The 14162-nt window shown below is 35.9% G+C and overlaps 2 protein-coding genes across 4 annotated transcripts in view; one reads left to right on the forward strand and one right to left on the reverse strand.

The window, feature by feature from the left end:
- IFT74 (intraflagellar transport 74) overlaps positions 1-14162 on the reverse strand; it is a 131199-nt gene that overhangs the window by 78116 nt on the left and 38921 nt on the right.
- On the forward strand, positions 1726-13756 carry LRRC19 (leucine rich repeat containing 19). Its single transcript, NM_001132383.1, is given in 5 exon segments — positions 1726-1839; positions 7697-7788; positions 9158-9671; positions 10903-11091; positions 11557-13756. Coding segments are annotated over 4 exon segments (1113 nt in total). The 5' UTR covers positions 1726-1839; positions 7697-7707; the 3' UTR covers positions 11886-13756.

Here is a 14162-nt window from a genome sequence, read left to right on the forward strand (position 1 = left end):
TTTCATAGATTAAGGATACTGAAGCCCAGTGGAATTAATCTTTTGGAAGGAATTCATTCTAAATTTGATTACTGACTACCAACAGTGTTTCCTCTTACAATGTAGGAAGATGAGAACCAATGTTATAAAGTATTCCATGTTACAGAGGAGAAATTACAGCATAAGAAAGGTAACTGACTTTCTAAAGGCCATATGATGTCCAGGTGTCAGGTCTTTTTGATGCTTTGAGTACTTTGCTCCTGTTATAACTTGGCAGTAAAACCACTGATGACGGTGTCATAAAAGTAAGTAAACAGGCTGGGTGTGGTGGCTCACGCCTGTAATCCCAGCACTTTGGGAGGCCGAGGCGGGCAGATCATGAGGTCAGGAGATCGAGACCATCCTTGCTAACACGGTGAAACCCCGTCTCTACTAAAAATACAAAAAAATTAGCTGGGCGTGATGGTGGGCGCCTGTAGTCCCAGCTACTTGGGAGGCTGAGGCAGAAGAATGGCGTCAACCCGGGAGGCAGAGCTTGCAGTGAGCCGAGACTGCGCCACTACACTCCAGCCTGGGTGACAAAGCGAGACTCCATCTCAAAAAAAAAAAAAAAATAAGTAAACAAAACCGTTGAAACGCAATAGAATACAAAACTTGGTGATATCTTTACAATTTGAATCCCTCCCTACCTCCTTTCTTTTCTCTCTCTCTCCCTTCCTTCCTTCCGTCCTTTTCCTCCCTCCCTGCCTCCTTCCCTTCCTCCTCCTCCTCCTCCTTTCCCTCCCCCTCCTCTCTCTTCTCTTCTCTCTCTCTCTCTCTCTCCCTCTCCCTCTTTCTGTCTTTCTGTCATTCTTTCTTGACAGGTACCACTTGTCACCCAGACTAGAGTGTGGTAGCACAATCATGGCTCACTGCATGCTCAAACTCAAGCCATCCCCCCACCTCAGCCACCCAAGTAACTGGGACTAAAGGCACACAACACCATGTCCTGCTAATGTTTTTACTTTTTATTTTGAGTAGAGACAAGGTCTTGCTAAGTTGGCCGGGCTGGTCTCAAATTCCTGAGTTCAAATTATTCTCTCATCTTAGCTTCTCAAAGTGCTGGGATTACAGGCGTCAGACTCTGCACCTGACCTCAATTTGAATCCTTCTAAGCACAAAATACCATCAGGACAAACATAAATTAATTTAGCAACAGTATATCTTTCAAAAGTATGCATTTTCAATATTGCAAACTCTAAATCAATAAGTCAAATTGTTAATGTTTTAATAAAATTTTCAAAGAGTAATTAAGAAACACAAAGGTAGGCTGGGTGCAGTGGCTCACACTTGCAATCCCAGCACTTTGGGAGGCTGAGGCAGGGGGATCACCTGAGGTCAGGAGTTTGAGACCAGCCTGGCCAACATGTTGAAACCGCATCTCTACTAAAAATACAAAAATTAGCCAGGTGCAGTGCCGGGAGCCTGTAATCCCAGCTACTCAGGAGGCTGAGGCAGGGAGGAGAACTGCTTGAACCCAGGAGGTAGAGGTTGCATTGAGCCGAGATCATGCCACTACACTCCAGCCTAGATGACAGAGCGAGACTTCATCTCAAAAAAAAGAAAAAAAAAAGAAAGAAACACAAAGGTTAGGCAAACAGCCTTACTTGCTATACTAAAAAAGGAAAAGACGACTTTAAGAAATTATTCTTCTAGTCAATCTTTTGCTAAGGAAGTCTAGTTTTTTTTTTTAATCACCTGTTCACTGGGTACAAAGGTTAAAACAAAGTGAAATGTAATCATACGATATACTTTTTTTAATGCTGTTGAAGAAACAGTAATTTCCTTTAGCACACAAGTCTTAGAGACAAAAGAAAAAAAGGTAAGCTCTATATATTTATAGCTTTGGTTATTGTTGTATTTTTTTAAATCATATTTAAGTTTGTTAAGTCTGTACAACCATCTTTGCCTTTAAGAAGTGATGAAAAATAAGAAAATATGATTATATTTTCACACGGTCTACCTCAAAAATACTATATACCTGGGACACAGCCAAAGGGTCTTTCCTAAATAAAGTTAGAATACAATACTAAGTAATTGTTTTTTTGGGGGGAAAAAACATTTCATCTAGCCAATCAAATTTATAAGATTTTTTATTTTAAAATATGTTAATCACAGAGCATTCTGAAGTGACACTAATCTAAAAGCCAATTCGCAAGATAAAAAAAAGACTGGCTATGAGTTGATAATTATTGAAGCAGGGTGATAACTATTCTTCTTACTTAGGTTTTTTTCCTTGAAATTTTCCATTACAAAAAGGTTTTAAATTTGAAAAAAATCTACACAATAGTTAAATAAGGAAACGAAGTTAATTGTATATTATTAACATCGTACTCTAAATACATTGAATTCTGGCATAAATATCTAAAATACTTAATGGAAAAACTACATTTAGATTTTATTTAACAAAACCAAAATAATTACAGCATCTCTTTATTTCATAGCATATAATAATCACATAAAGTAAATAACTTAAGAAACATGTACTTGAAACTTTATTAAGAACAATGCTTCTTTTTCAGTATCTACCATTTCCTTTGAGTAAAGCTCTTTTTTTTTCAGTAACGTAGATCATATGCTAGGTAAAAATGCACGTAATTTTGTGAAATAACAAAAGAAACTGATATTCCACCTTCTATTCCAGTTTTCTATTTTATATTAGCTCCTAAGTAATCACTATATGAAACTCAACTATCATTTCAAAAAAAATCCAAATTAGAAAATATTCCAAAAGGAGAAAGAAAGCAACAATGACTGACTTCCTTTTAAGCCAACTGTTGAAATAGGCTAAACTGACTCATGGATAATTTCTGCATAATCTACTTGGCTAGCTATTCTGCCTATCTGATTTTTTTTTTTTAAGACACCCAATAATGCTAGCAAATGCTTTGTCTGGGGACTTATTCAGTGTCATGATAATCAACATTCACCCCCTTTCAATCTTTCTCCTCTCAAAAGGCACACAAATATGTGAAAACTCTCACGGATAGTATGGATCAATCGATGTATTTCACAGCTTCAGATTAACGATGCTTTAGATTTGTTGAATGCTTTCTTATACAGAATCTACCTTAAGCTGAGTATACACTGCTTCTAAGATCTATCAAATGGAAAGGAAAAAAAATCCTTTCTAATCCTTATGATTTTTTTCTTTTAGCGCACTTGAGAAAACAATTATTAGCATTAAATAGCAGATACAGATAATAAATATAAAACCATACTCCGTCTCCATTTCCACATAAGCTCACAGTCCTGTCTTGCCTCCATTACTTTTTTCACCTGCTTCTATTTCATATCAACTTTTAACTTAAATCTAGTTCATTTTCTTTGTAGCCTATTTGCTTTCTTTCACTATCCCCATCCTATTTGTTTCTGGAAAAAAAATAGCACTTCCCTTACCCACCTCTCCTAGTCACCTCTGCATCCTACTAGAGACATCAGTAAGAATTTCACCATATCATTGAGAAATACTGAAACAAGCCATTGAAAGAGCTGAACACCTATTCCTAGAAATCATTAAACATAGGTAAACTACCTTTTGTAAATGATTTAGGCATCCCTCTTCTATGGGCAATCATCTTGAATAAGTGATAGCTTAAATGCACTTCTGGCTCTAAAAGGGATTCTATTATGATCTACATCCAAATTTTATAAAATATAGGAGGCAGAGTAGCTTTTTCTAACAAATTTGACCTAACTATGGAAAGAGAGAAGGTAGAAGGGGAATGTGCATAAATGGATCAACAAATCGAAGGCAATGAGGAAGTTGACTAGAACAGACTAGCACTAAAATAGCAGTAAATTCCTTATTGCTAACGAGGCGAGAGACTTTAGTATGCTGCATGGATTCTTGCCTACTCTGATTAGTTTTTCTTTTTTTTTTCTGAGACAGAGTCTCACTCTGTCACCCAGGCTGGAGCGCAATGGCATGATCACGGCTCACTGCAACTTCTGCCTCCCAGGTTCAAACAATTCTGCTCCCTCAGCCTCCCAAATAGCTGGGATTACAGGTGCCTGCCACTGCACCTGGCTAATTTTTGTATTTGTAGTAGAGATGGGGTTTCGCCATGTTGGCCAGGCTGGTCTCAAACTCCTGACCTCAGGTGATCTGCCCGCCTCAGCCTCCCAAAGTGTTGGGATTACAGGCGTGAGCCGCTGCACCTGGCAGACATGATCTTACACTTAAAAAAATTAAAAAAAAAACCCTAAATACTCCACAAAAAATCTGTAAAAACTGATAACTGAATTCAGTAAAGTTGCAAGATACAAAATCATCATATAAAAATTGGTAGAATTTAGATACATCAACAGTGAAGAATCTGAAAAAGAAATCAAGAAAGCAAGCCTGTTTACAATAGCTACAAAGAATATAAAATACCTTGGAATCAATTTAACCAAAGAAGTGAAATAGCTATATAACAAAAACTATAAAACACTGATGAAAGAAACTGAAGAGGATACAAAAAAAATGGAAATATAATCCATGTTCATGGAGTGGAAGAACATTGCTAAAATATCAATACTAACCAAAGCTACTTACTGATTCAATGCAATTCCTATCAAAATACAGTGATGCTCTTCATAGAAGTAGAAAAAAAAATTCTAAAATTCATATGGAACCACAAAAGATCCCAAATAGCCAAAACAACCCTCAGCAAAAAGGAACAAAGCTGGAGGCATCACACTACCTGACTTCAAAATTTTCTACAAAGCTATAGTAAGCAAATCAGCATGGTACTGGCATCAAGACAGATCCATAGACCAATGGAATGGAATAGAGAACTCAGATATAAATACACACATTTACATCAACTCATCTTCAACAAAGGTGCCAAGAACATAAAATGGAGAAATAATAGTTGTTTCAATAAATGGTGCTAGAAAAACTGGATAACTATATATGGAAAAATGAAACCAGACCCCTATCTCCTGCCATATCCAGGAATAAAAATGGATTAAAGACTTAAATCTAATAAGACCTCAAACTATAAAACTATTTCAAGAAAACACTGGAGGGCTGACTCTCTTTTTGGACTCAGCCCACCTGCACCCAGGTGAAATAAACAGCCATGTTGCTCATACAAAGCCTGTTTGGTGGTCTCTTCACACGGATGTGCATGAAAGTGGCACATGCCTGTAGTCCCAGCTACTCAGGAGGCTGAGGCATGAGAATCACTTGAACCCAGGAGGCAGAGGTTGCAGTGAGCCGAAATGGCATCACTGCACTCCAGCCTGGGCGACAGAGCCAGACTCTGTCTCAAAAGAAAAAAAGATCTGGTTGTTTAAAAGTGTGTAGCTCCTCCCTCTGCTCTTTCTTCCTCCTTCTCTAGCCATGTAAGACATGCCTGCTTCCCCTTCACCTTCCAGCATGATTGTAAGTTTCCTAAGGACTCCCCAGCCATGCTTCCTGTACAGCCTGTGGAACTGAGTCAATTAAACCTCTTTTGTTTATTTAAAAAAAAAAAAAAAAAGAAAACATTGGAGAATTGCTCTAGAACACTGGTCTGGACAAAGATTTTTTTTGTGTCTGTAAGACCTCAAAAGCACAGGAAACCAAAGCAAAAATGTACCAATGGGGTTTCGCCAAGCAAAAAAGCTTCTGCACAGCAAAGAAAATGATCAACAAAGTGAAGAGACAACCCACAGAATGAGAGAAAACATTTGCAAACTACCCATCGAAAAAGGGGTTAATAATCAGAAGATATAAAGAGCTCAAACAACTCACTAGCCAAAAAGAAACCGATAAAAAACAAATAATCCAAATAAACATGGCAAAAGAACTGAATAGATATTTCTCAAAAAACACACAAAAGGCAAACAAGTATGTGGAAAAAATGCTCAACATCGGTAATCCCTCAGGGAAATGAAAATCAAAACTACAATGATATATAATCTCACCCCCATTAAAGTAGCTTCTATCAATAAGACAGGCAATAACGGATGCTGGTGACGATGTGGAGAAAGGGGAACCCTCATACACTCTTGGGAATGTAAATTAGTATAGCCACTCTGGAGAGCAGTATGAAGGTTCCTTTAAAAACTAAAAATATAACACTTAACATTTACATTTGATCCAGTAATTCCACTGGGTATCCATTTTAAAAAAAGAGATGAATATATTAAAGAGATAGCTGCACTCCCATGTTTATTGCAGGACTATCCACAAGAGCAAAACTATGGAATCAACCTAAGTGCCCATCAACAGATGAATGGGTTAAAAAAATGTAGCATATATATACAATGGAATATTATTCAGCCATAAAAACAAATGAAATCCTGTCATTTGCGGCAACATAAATGGAACCGGAGGTCATTATGTTAAGTCAAATAAGCCAAGCACAGAAAGGCAAATATCATACATTCTCACCGGCATGTGGGAGCTAAAAAAGTGGATCTCATATAGATTAAGAGTAGACTGGTGGTTACCAGAGGCTGGAAAGGGTGGTAGGGAGGGAGGAATGCAGAAAAGTTTATTAATGCATACGAACATACAGTTTGCTTAAAAAAAGAAGGCCTAGTGTTAGATCAGTAGGGTAATTATAGTTTACAGTAATTTTTTTCCAACTTTTATTTTTAAGTTCCGGGGTACATGTGCAGGTTATGCAGGTTTGTTACATAGGTAAACGTGCCACGGCGGTTTGCTGCACAGATCAACCCGTCAGCTAGGTATTAAGCCCAGCACCCATTAGCTATTTTCTGATGCTCTCCCTCTCCTCTAATTTACTGTACATTTAAAAACAGCTAGAAGAGAATTTGAATGTTTCCAGTATAAAGAAAAGACAAATATTTAACGTGTTGGATATCCCAAGGACATTAATTTGATCTTTAAAAATTATATGAATGCACTACATTATCACATGTACCTCAAAACTATGCATATCTACCACACCTCAATAAAATTTTTAAAAATTACCATGGTGGGGGGGAAAAAGAATGCTAAAGATTCTCATCTCCCACAGTTTTAAGTCAAGAATAATAGATAGATAATGCCAACAGGTAATGCCTAAAATTGAAAAACTCAAGACCATCGATATAAGCATATACTTAAACATGCATAAATATATATTTTCCTGAATTTCTTTTGTGCACTTCTTTATTAAATTTTTAAAATTTACAACCACTTAAATTGCTTTAAAGCTCCTTTCATGAGATCTAGAAACTAACAAGACACACTTAAAAATATTAATTCTCTCTAAAAAGAAAAAATAGAAATCAGTCTCATTCTTCAAAGGGGCTTTCCAGTTTATTAAGATCAGAGTGCAAGGATGGTGAATGGCCATGCACTTGTTTCACATTTTATGTATTTCAATAAAAAGCAGATTTGAAAGGCCAGGATAAGCGGCTCATATCTATAATACCAGCACTTTTCAAGGCCACGCCAGTGGCTCGGGGGAAATGGCTCGCACCCAGGAGTTTGATACCAGGCTGAGTAACACATGGTGACCCCATCTCTACAAAAATTTTAAAAATTAGCCAGGCATGGTAGTGCATGCTTGTGTTTCAGCTACTTAGGAAGCTGAGTTGGGAGGACTGCTTAAGCCTGGGAGATCAAGAGTGAGACCCTGTCTCAGCCAAAAAAAAAAGAATAAACAGATTCAAAAGGGGGAAAAATAAAAAAGTCCTTAAAATCTCTAAAGTTCTAGTTTACCACCAAAATGAAAATACTCTCTTTTCTATCAGGTCTGCAACATGAAAGTCACAGGCATCGCAATCCTCTTTTGGCCCCTCTCCATGATATTATTATCAGACAAAATCCAGTCTTCTAAAAGAGTAAGTTTTTACAATCAAAATAGTAAAAATATTTTCAAAGGTACATTTTCTGTATACTTAGTAAAACATCAAAAGGCAATAAGAAAGCCAAGAAAATCTGACCTACTAAAATTAAGAGTTTATTTAGCTGTGTATATCCAAATTCCAATTTGACAAAAGCAGCCTTCATTTTTAAAAACTGAGTTCTTTAAAAGTTGATTGAAGAGAGAGATCTGAAAATGTTCACTATAAAATCAGAAATTAGTTTCAAGACTAAAATCTTGTTTAAAATGAGGAAACTTTTTTTAAAAAAGCACATATTTATGAGGGAAACTGCTATTGAATTATTATTGGTGAAAAAATCTAACTGCAAAAACAGTAATAAACCAGAACTATTCTTAGTTCTATTTATTCTTAGTTTACTGTTCAGTAAAAACAAGAACTATTTATTTCTTTCCATCTATATCCACATAAAGAAAGTATTTCAGATTGTGTGGCTCTTTAAATTCAATACCTGGCTCCATTTCTGATAAAAGATAAATATGTCCTTTTAAAACACCGAACTTTCAGCTGTTAAACCCAGAGAGTTTAAGAGAGGTAAACCAGAGAGTTTATTGAGACTGAGTGATTGATTGATTGCTTTTGAGACGGAATCTCGCTGTCGCCCGGGCTGGAGTGCAATGGCATGATCTCAGCTCACTGCAACCTCCGCCTCCTGGGTTCAAGCGATTCTCCTGCCTCAGCCTCCGAAGTAGCTGGAATTACAGGTGCTTGCCACCATGCCAGGCTGACTTTTTTTTTTTTGAATTTTCAGTAGAGAGGGTTTCACCGTGTTGGACAGGCTGGTCTTGAACTCCTGACCTCAGGTAACCCGCCTACCTCAGCCTCCCAAAGTGCTGGGATTACAGGCGTGAGCCACCATGCCCAGCCTATTTATTAATTATTGAACAGCCCTAGGTATAATGTTGTTAGCTCTGCTGATTTTAAAAACACATATAGTTTAAAATAATTTCCTCACTATAAAGCAATCATGCACACTGGAGTATTAAATGTTAACAGAATTATTATTTACCATGTATTTCCACATATATAAATGGGAATATTCCAATAGCATTACTTTCTGTAATGATCATGTAATAACAGTTGGAAAATACCCGTATAACAAATTGGAATCTCTTTGTTCAACTGTATGTATCAGAATATCCTTAAATTTTAGTATTTCATCCCAATAAAGAAAAAGATTTGCTCTACTATAACACCAAAAGATTAGATAGTAGGTTTCTTCCCAAAATAATGTCCTTCTAATGTTTAAGTGCTTAAATATGAAACTTGGGGAAATTCTATTAATTTTTTTTTCTGATTAATGCATTTCTTTTTTTTATTTTTCTAGGAAGTCCAATGTAATTTCACTGAAAAAAATTATTCCTTGATTCCAGCAGATATCAAGAAAGATGTTACTATACTTGATCTCAGTTATAACCAAATTACTCTTAATGGTACAGACACAAGAGTTCTACAGACATACTTTTTACTCACAGAGCTCTATTTGATTGAGAACAATGTTACTATCTTACATAATAACGGTTTTGGTAAACTCTCCAGTCTAGAAATTTTAAATATCTGTAGAAACTCCATCTATGCAATTCAACAGGGTGCATTTTTAGGCTTAAATAAACTAAAACAGTTATATCTCTGCCAAAACAAAATAGAACAACTGAATGCTGATGTATTTGTGCCTCTAAGAAACCTAAAACTTCTGAATCTGCAAGGCAATTTGATTAGCTATTTGGATGTACCGCCACTATTTCATCTGGAATTAATAACTTTATATGGAAACCTATGGAACTGCTCTTGCAGTCTATCTAATTTGCAGAACTGGTTGAACACATCAAATGTGACATTAGGTAAGCTATCATAATTAAGCAAAACCAAAATGTGATTAACTCAATGTTCCACCACAGAAAAATCTCTCATATCATGTTTTAAAGAAAAGGAAGCAGCCAGGTGCAGTGGCTCATGCCTGTAATCCCATCACTTTGGGAGGCCAAGGCAGGCGGATCACCTGAGGTCAGGAGTTTGAGACCAGCCTGGCCAACATGGTGAAACCCCATCTCTACTAAAAATACAAAAATTAGCCAGGTGTGATGGCACATGCCTGTAGTACCAGGTACTCGGGAGGCTGAGGTGGGAGAATCGCTTGAACCTGGGAGGCAGACGTTACAGTGAGCCAAGATCGTGCCACTGCACTCCAGCCTGGGCAACAGAGTGAGACTCTGTCTCAAAAAAAAAAAAAAAAAAAAAAAAAAAAGGAGGAAAGGAAACAATTTCTGTTTAAGCAAAACAGGAAGAAACACTAAAAAGTAACAGCTGCATAGATGCTCTCCTTCCCCATTACCAGGGGGAAAAATTAAGAAAATTTTTTTTTTTGAGACAGAGTTTTGTTATTGTTACCCAGGCTGGAATGCATTGGCATGATCTCAGCTCACCACAACCTCCGCCTCCCAGGTTCAAGCGATTCTCCTGCCTCAGCCTCCCAAGTAGCTGGGATTACAGTCATGAGCCACCACGCCTGGCTAATTTTTTGTATTTTTAGTAGAGATGGGGTTCCTCCATGTTTGTCAGGCTGGTCTCAAACTCCCGACCTCAGGTGATCCACCCGCCTTGGCCTCCCAAAGTGCTGGGATTACAGGCATGAGCCTCCGCGCCCGGCCAGAAATGTAAATGTTCTATACATGTGAGATGATAATGTCATTTCATGTATTGTTAGCAAAGTCAATATGTAAGACTAATTTTTTAAAAGTGCTTCCTAGACTGAGTGAAAACAAGTGACCTATTTTAACTGCAAACCATACTGTGCCTGAGATCCAGATTTAACCATGTAACCACAATATTAATAATAAAATCTACACTAATACAGATAAACTAAATAATAAAGATACTGCATTTAAGCCATATTTATAAAATAATAAACAGAAATGTGCATCATTCTTTGTGTTGCTTGACAAATACAACAGGAATTTCTTATAATGCCTTTAAGGATGACAGATATGTCAAAAATTCTAGATAAAACAATTATAAAATGTTGTTAACTATTATTTTTCTCTATACTAAATCTTATTCTTTCTGATTTACTAGAAAATGAGAACATCACCATGTGTAGCTACCCCAACAGCCTGAAGAGCTACAATATCAAAACAGTACCTCATAAGGCTGAATGCCACTCAAAATTTCCTTTACCAGTAACTGAAGATCTTTATATTCATTTTCAGCCCATCAGCAATTCAACATTTAATAGCTCTTCGAAAAATTTAACAAGAAATTCAGGTAATATACTGGTTCTGAATATTAACACTGCTGAATGTATCATACTAAATAAACTGAGGTAGTTATCTTTATTTTAAATTTCTATAAAAAATGTAAAAGAAAGATTCCTCATCTCAACTAAAGATTTACAAAATATTGGTCTTCCAAACTAGGCTCTGCTAGTTACAAGCCAAATGCCATCGTGCAAATTATTTAACTTCTCCGAGCCTTTGTTTTAAGTAGTCTAGTCACAAATCTTAACGAATATAAATCAATAATGGTCTTAGGTAAAAGGGTAACGAAATTGCAAAGACAGCTATTTTGAAAAAAGAGAATTCATCCACCACACAAAATCTGTCTAAAGAAAACTACAATGTATGTTTCTTTTTAATACCAATATTGAGGAGAATTAGGATATATAATTATGATTATTTTGCCAACTTAACAAATTTTCTTTCTCTCTCCTCTCTCGGTATTCCATTAAAGAACATGAACCTCTTGGAAAAAGTTGGGCTTTTCTTGTTGGTGTTGTTGTCACTGTACTGACGACTTCACTTCTCATTTTTATTGCTATCAAATGCCCAATATGGTACAATATTCTGCTTAGTTATAATCATCGTCGACTGGAAGAGCATGAAGCAGAAACCTATGAAGATGGTTTTACTGGAAATCCAAGCTCTCTTTCACAGATACCAGAAACAAACTCTGAAGAAACTACAGTAATATTTGAACAATTACATTCATTTGTGGTAGATGATGATGGATTTATTGAAGACAAATATATAGATATCCACGAATTATGTGAAGAAAATTAATTTCTTTCAAAGTTTGCTTTTTAAAGCAAAGTTATCAGCTCACTCACAGTTTAGATATGGGGATTTTGCTATGTGACATACCAAAATACAGCTGGCAGGCATTCATATTAATGACAACATACATGAATATCATAAAATTATGTTGTTTGCATTGTATTGAGCAAGCAGGTCCAAACACAATAACTGACACTCCTTGGTAGCTGACAGTTACATCGTCTACAATACCAGCACTACTATTCCTAGCAGTGCTTGGGTGACCATATGGACTACTAAAATGGTCTAAATTATTCATGAATTAAAATGAATGGATTCTCATATTAACACAGATATTTGACATAATATGTATTAAGTTATACTAATGTTTCAATCAGTAAAGAAATAAAAGTTTAGAATTTATTAATATATGGAAGTCAAAGTGAGGAACAGAGATAGCTTAAATAATACACTAAGATTGATTTTATGCTCACAGAATAAATTCATAGAGTTGGAAAATATTTTTTTGAAATGCTTCCTGAAACAGCACAATAAATTTCCTTAAAATTTCATAGCAATTTAAAGCACAAGCACAACGTTCAGGCATAATCCCTAATAAGTCACTATTGATTCCGGTTATAAAGAAAGGCTGTCACCATAATGCAGGATCACTACAGTTTAATGTCATAGTGGCTTCCGAAGTGGGCATCACAATTATCTATAAATCTTGTTTTAAAAATACGTATTTCTACCTCTCTCTGGGAGATTTTTATTCAAATTGGTCTATGCTGACACTAAGGAATCTTCATGTGGTCCATGGACAGCTATTTCTATCTATTCAGTAGATAGAGCAATGTTTCCCAAATTCTTTTTCTAGAATACTAATTTCCAGAGAGACATTCCCAAGTATTTACAGGAGAAGAAAGAGGTACATGGTCAAATTACCATAGGAAAAACTAGTAGTTTAAACAAGGTGAAACAAGATTCTTTTTCTTTTTCTTTTTTTTTTTTTTTTTGAGACAAAGTCTCGCACTGTCGCCCAGGCTGGACTGCAGTGGCGCAGTCTCAGATCACTGCAACCTCTGCCTCCTGGGTTCAAGCAATTCTTCTGACTCAGCCTCCCGAGTAGCTGGGAGGACAGGTGCACACCACCATGCCCGGCTAATTTCTGTATTTTTAGTAGAGACAGGCTTTCACCATGTTGGCCAGGCTGGTCTCAAACGCCTGACCTCATGATCCACCCGCCTCGGCCTCCCACAGTGCTGGGATTATAGGCGTGGACCACCGTGCCTGGCCAAGATTCTTTACAATAGGATTTATGCAAAACTTTACTAAGCTAAGCTGCTCTCTGATTATTCAAGAGCAAAGTATTAAAAATTTCTCAAACTTACTTGACAACAAAACTCATTCTTTGAGTTACATCTACTAAGAGCTCGTAGTTCCATAACATTCCAAAGAACGTAGTTTGGGAAACACTGGCCTATAGGCTGTAATAGGAAGGGTCTAAAGAAAATTATTTGCCAAGTCCTTATAATCAATTTGCTACAATCACAATTTAATAATTTATCAATGCAAACAGTACATTAAAAACTGTAGCACAATCTATAATTTTTACCTTCATATGCAGAGAAATTAAGAATTTACATCTTTTACAAATATCTCTGAAACACTGAACTATATTGATGGGTGAAATAATATTTCTGGTATTTACTTCATTATAACACATGGAATGGAACAGTGGCTACAGGTATGGATGGAGCAAGGTCAAATATGAGCTGATGGAGCTGGGAGCTAAATAAGGGTATAATATGCTACTTCTGTGTATGTTGTGTATGGTATACTATGCTATTTCTGTGTATGTTCAAATTGTTTATGTATATAATAAAGTTTTAAAAATTTGTATGTACTTGACAATTTCTTAGAAAAAAGAGACTAAAATAAAATAGATCTATGTCATAATCTATAGAATAGTCATTTTAAAAGTTACATAATTAGTAAATTCAATACAAATGTCTACTGAGAGAAAATAAAAACTAGGATGATATACCTGTAAAATAGAAGAACTTACTAATTTATAATACATATTTGCTTGTGTTTACAGACACGTTTTCAACAAAGGATATAAGTATATTATGGCTAATGTTTCTTTACATATCAATTATACTTTGTTTTAAACCTTAATTATAAGAATGAGATGATTATAGGAACATAAAATATCTTTTTCTAAACAATGTATCATTCTGCTAAATTATTTCCTAATTATAAGATGCAAATATTAATATTTGAGAAATGTAGCAAAATGAA

This window comes from Pongo abelii, chromosome 13 (genome assembly GCF_028885655.2).
Source record: "Pongo abelii isolate AG06213 chromosome 13, NHGRI_mPonAbe1-v2.0_pri, whole genome shotgun sequence".
NCBI lineage: Eukaryota > Metazoa > Chordata > Mammalia > Primates > Hominidae > Pongo > Pongo abelii.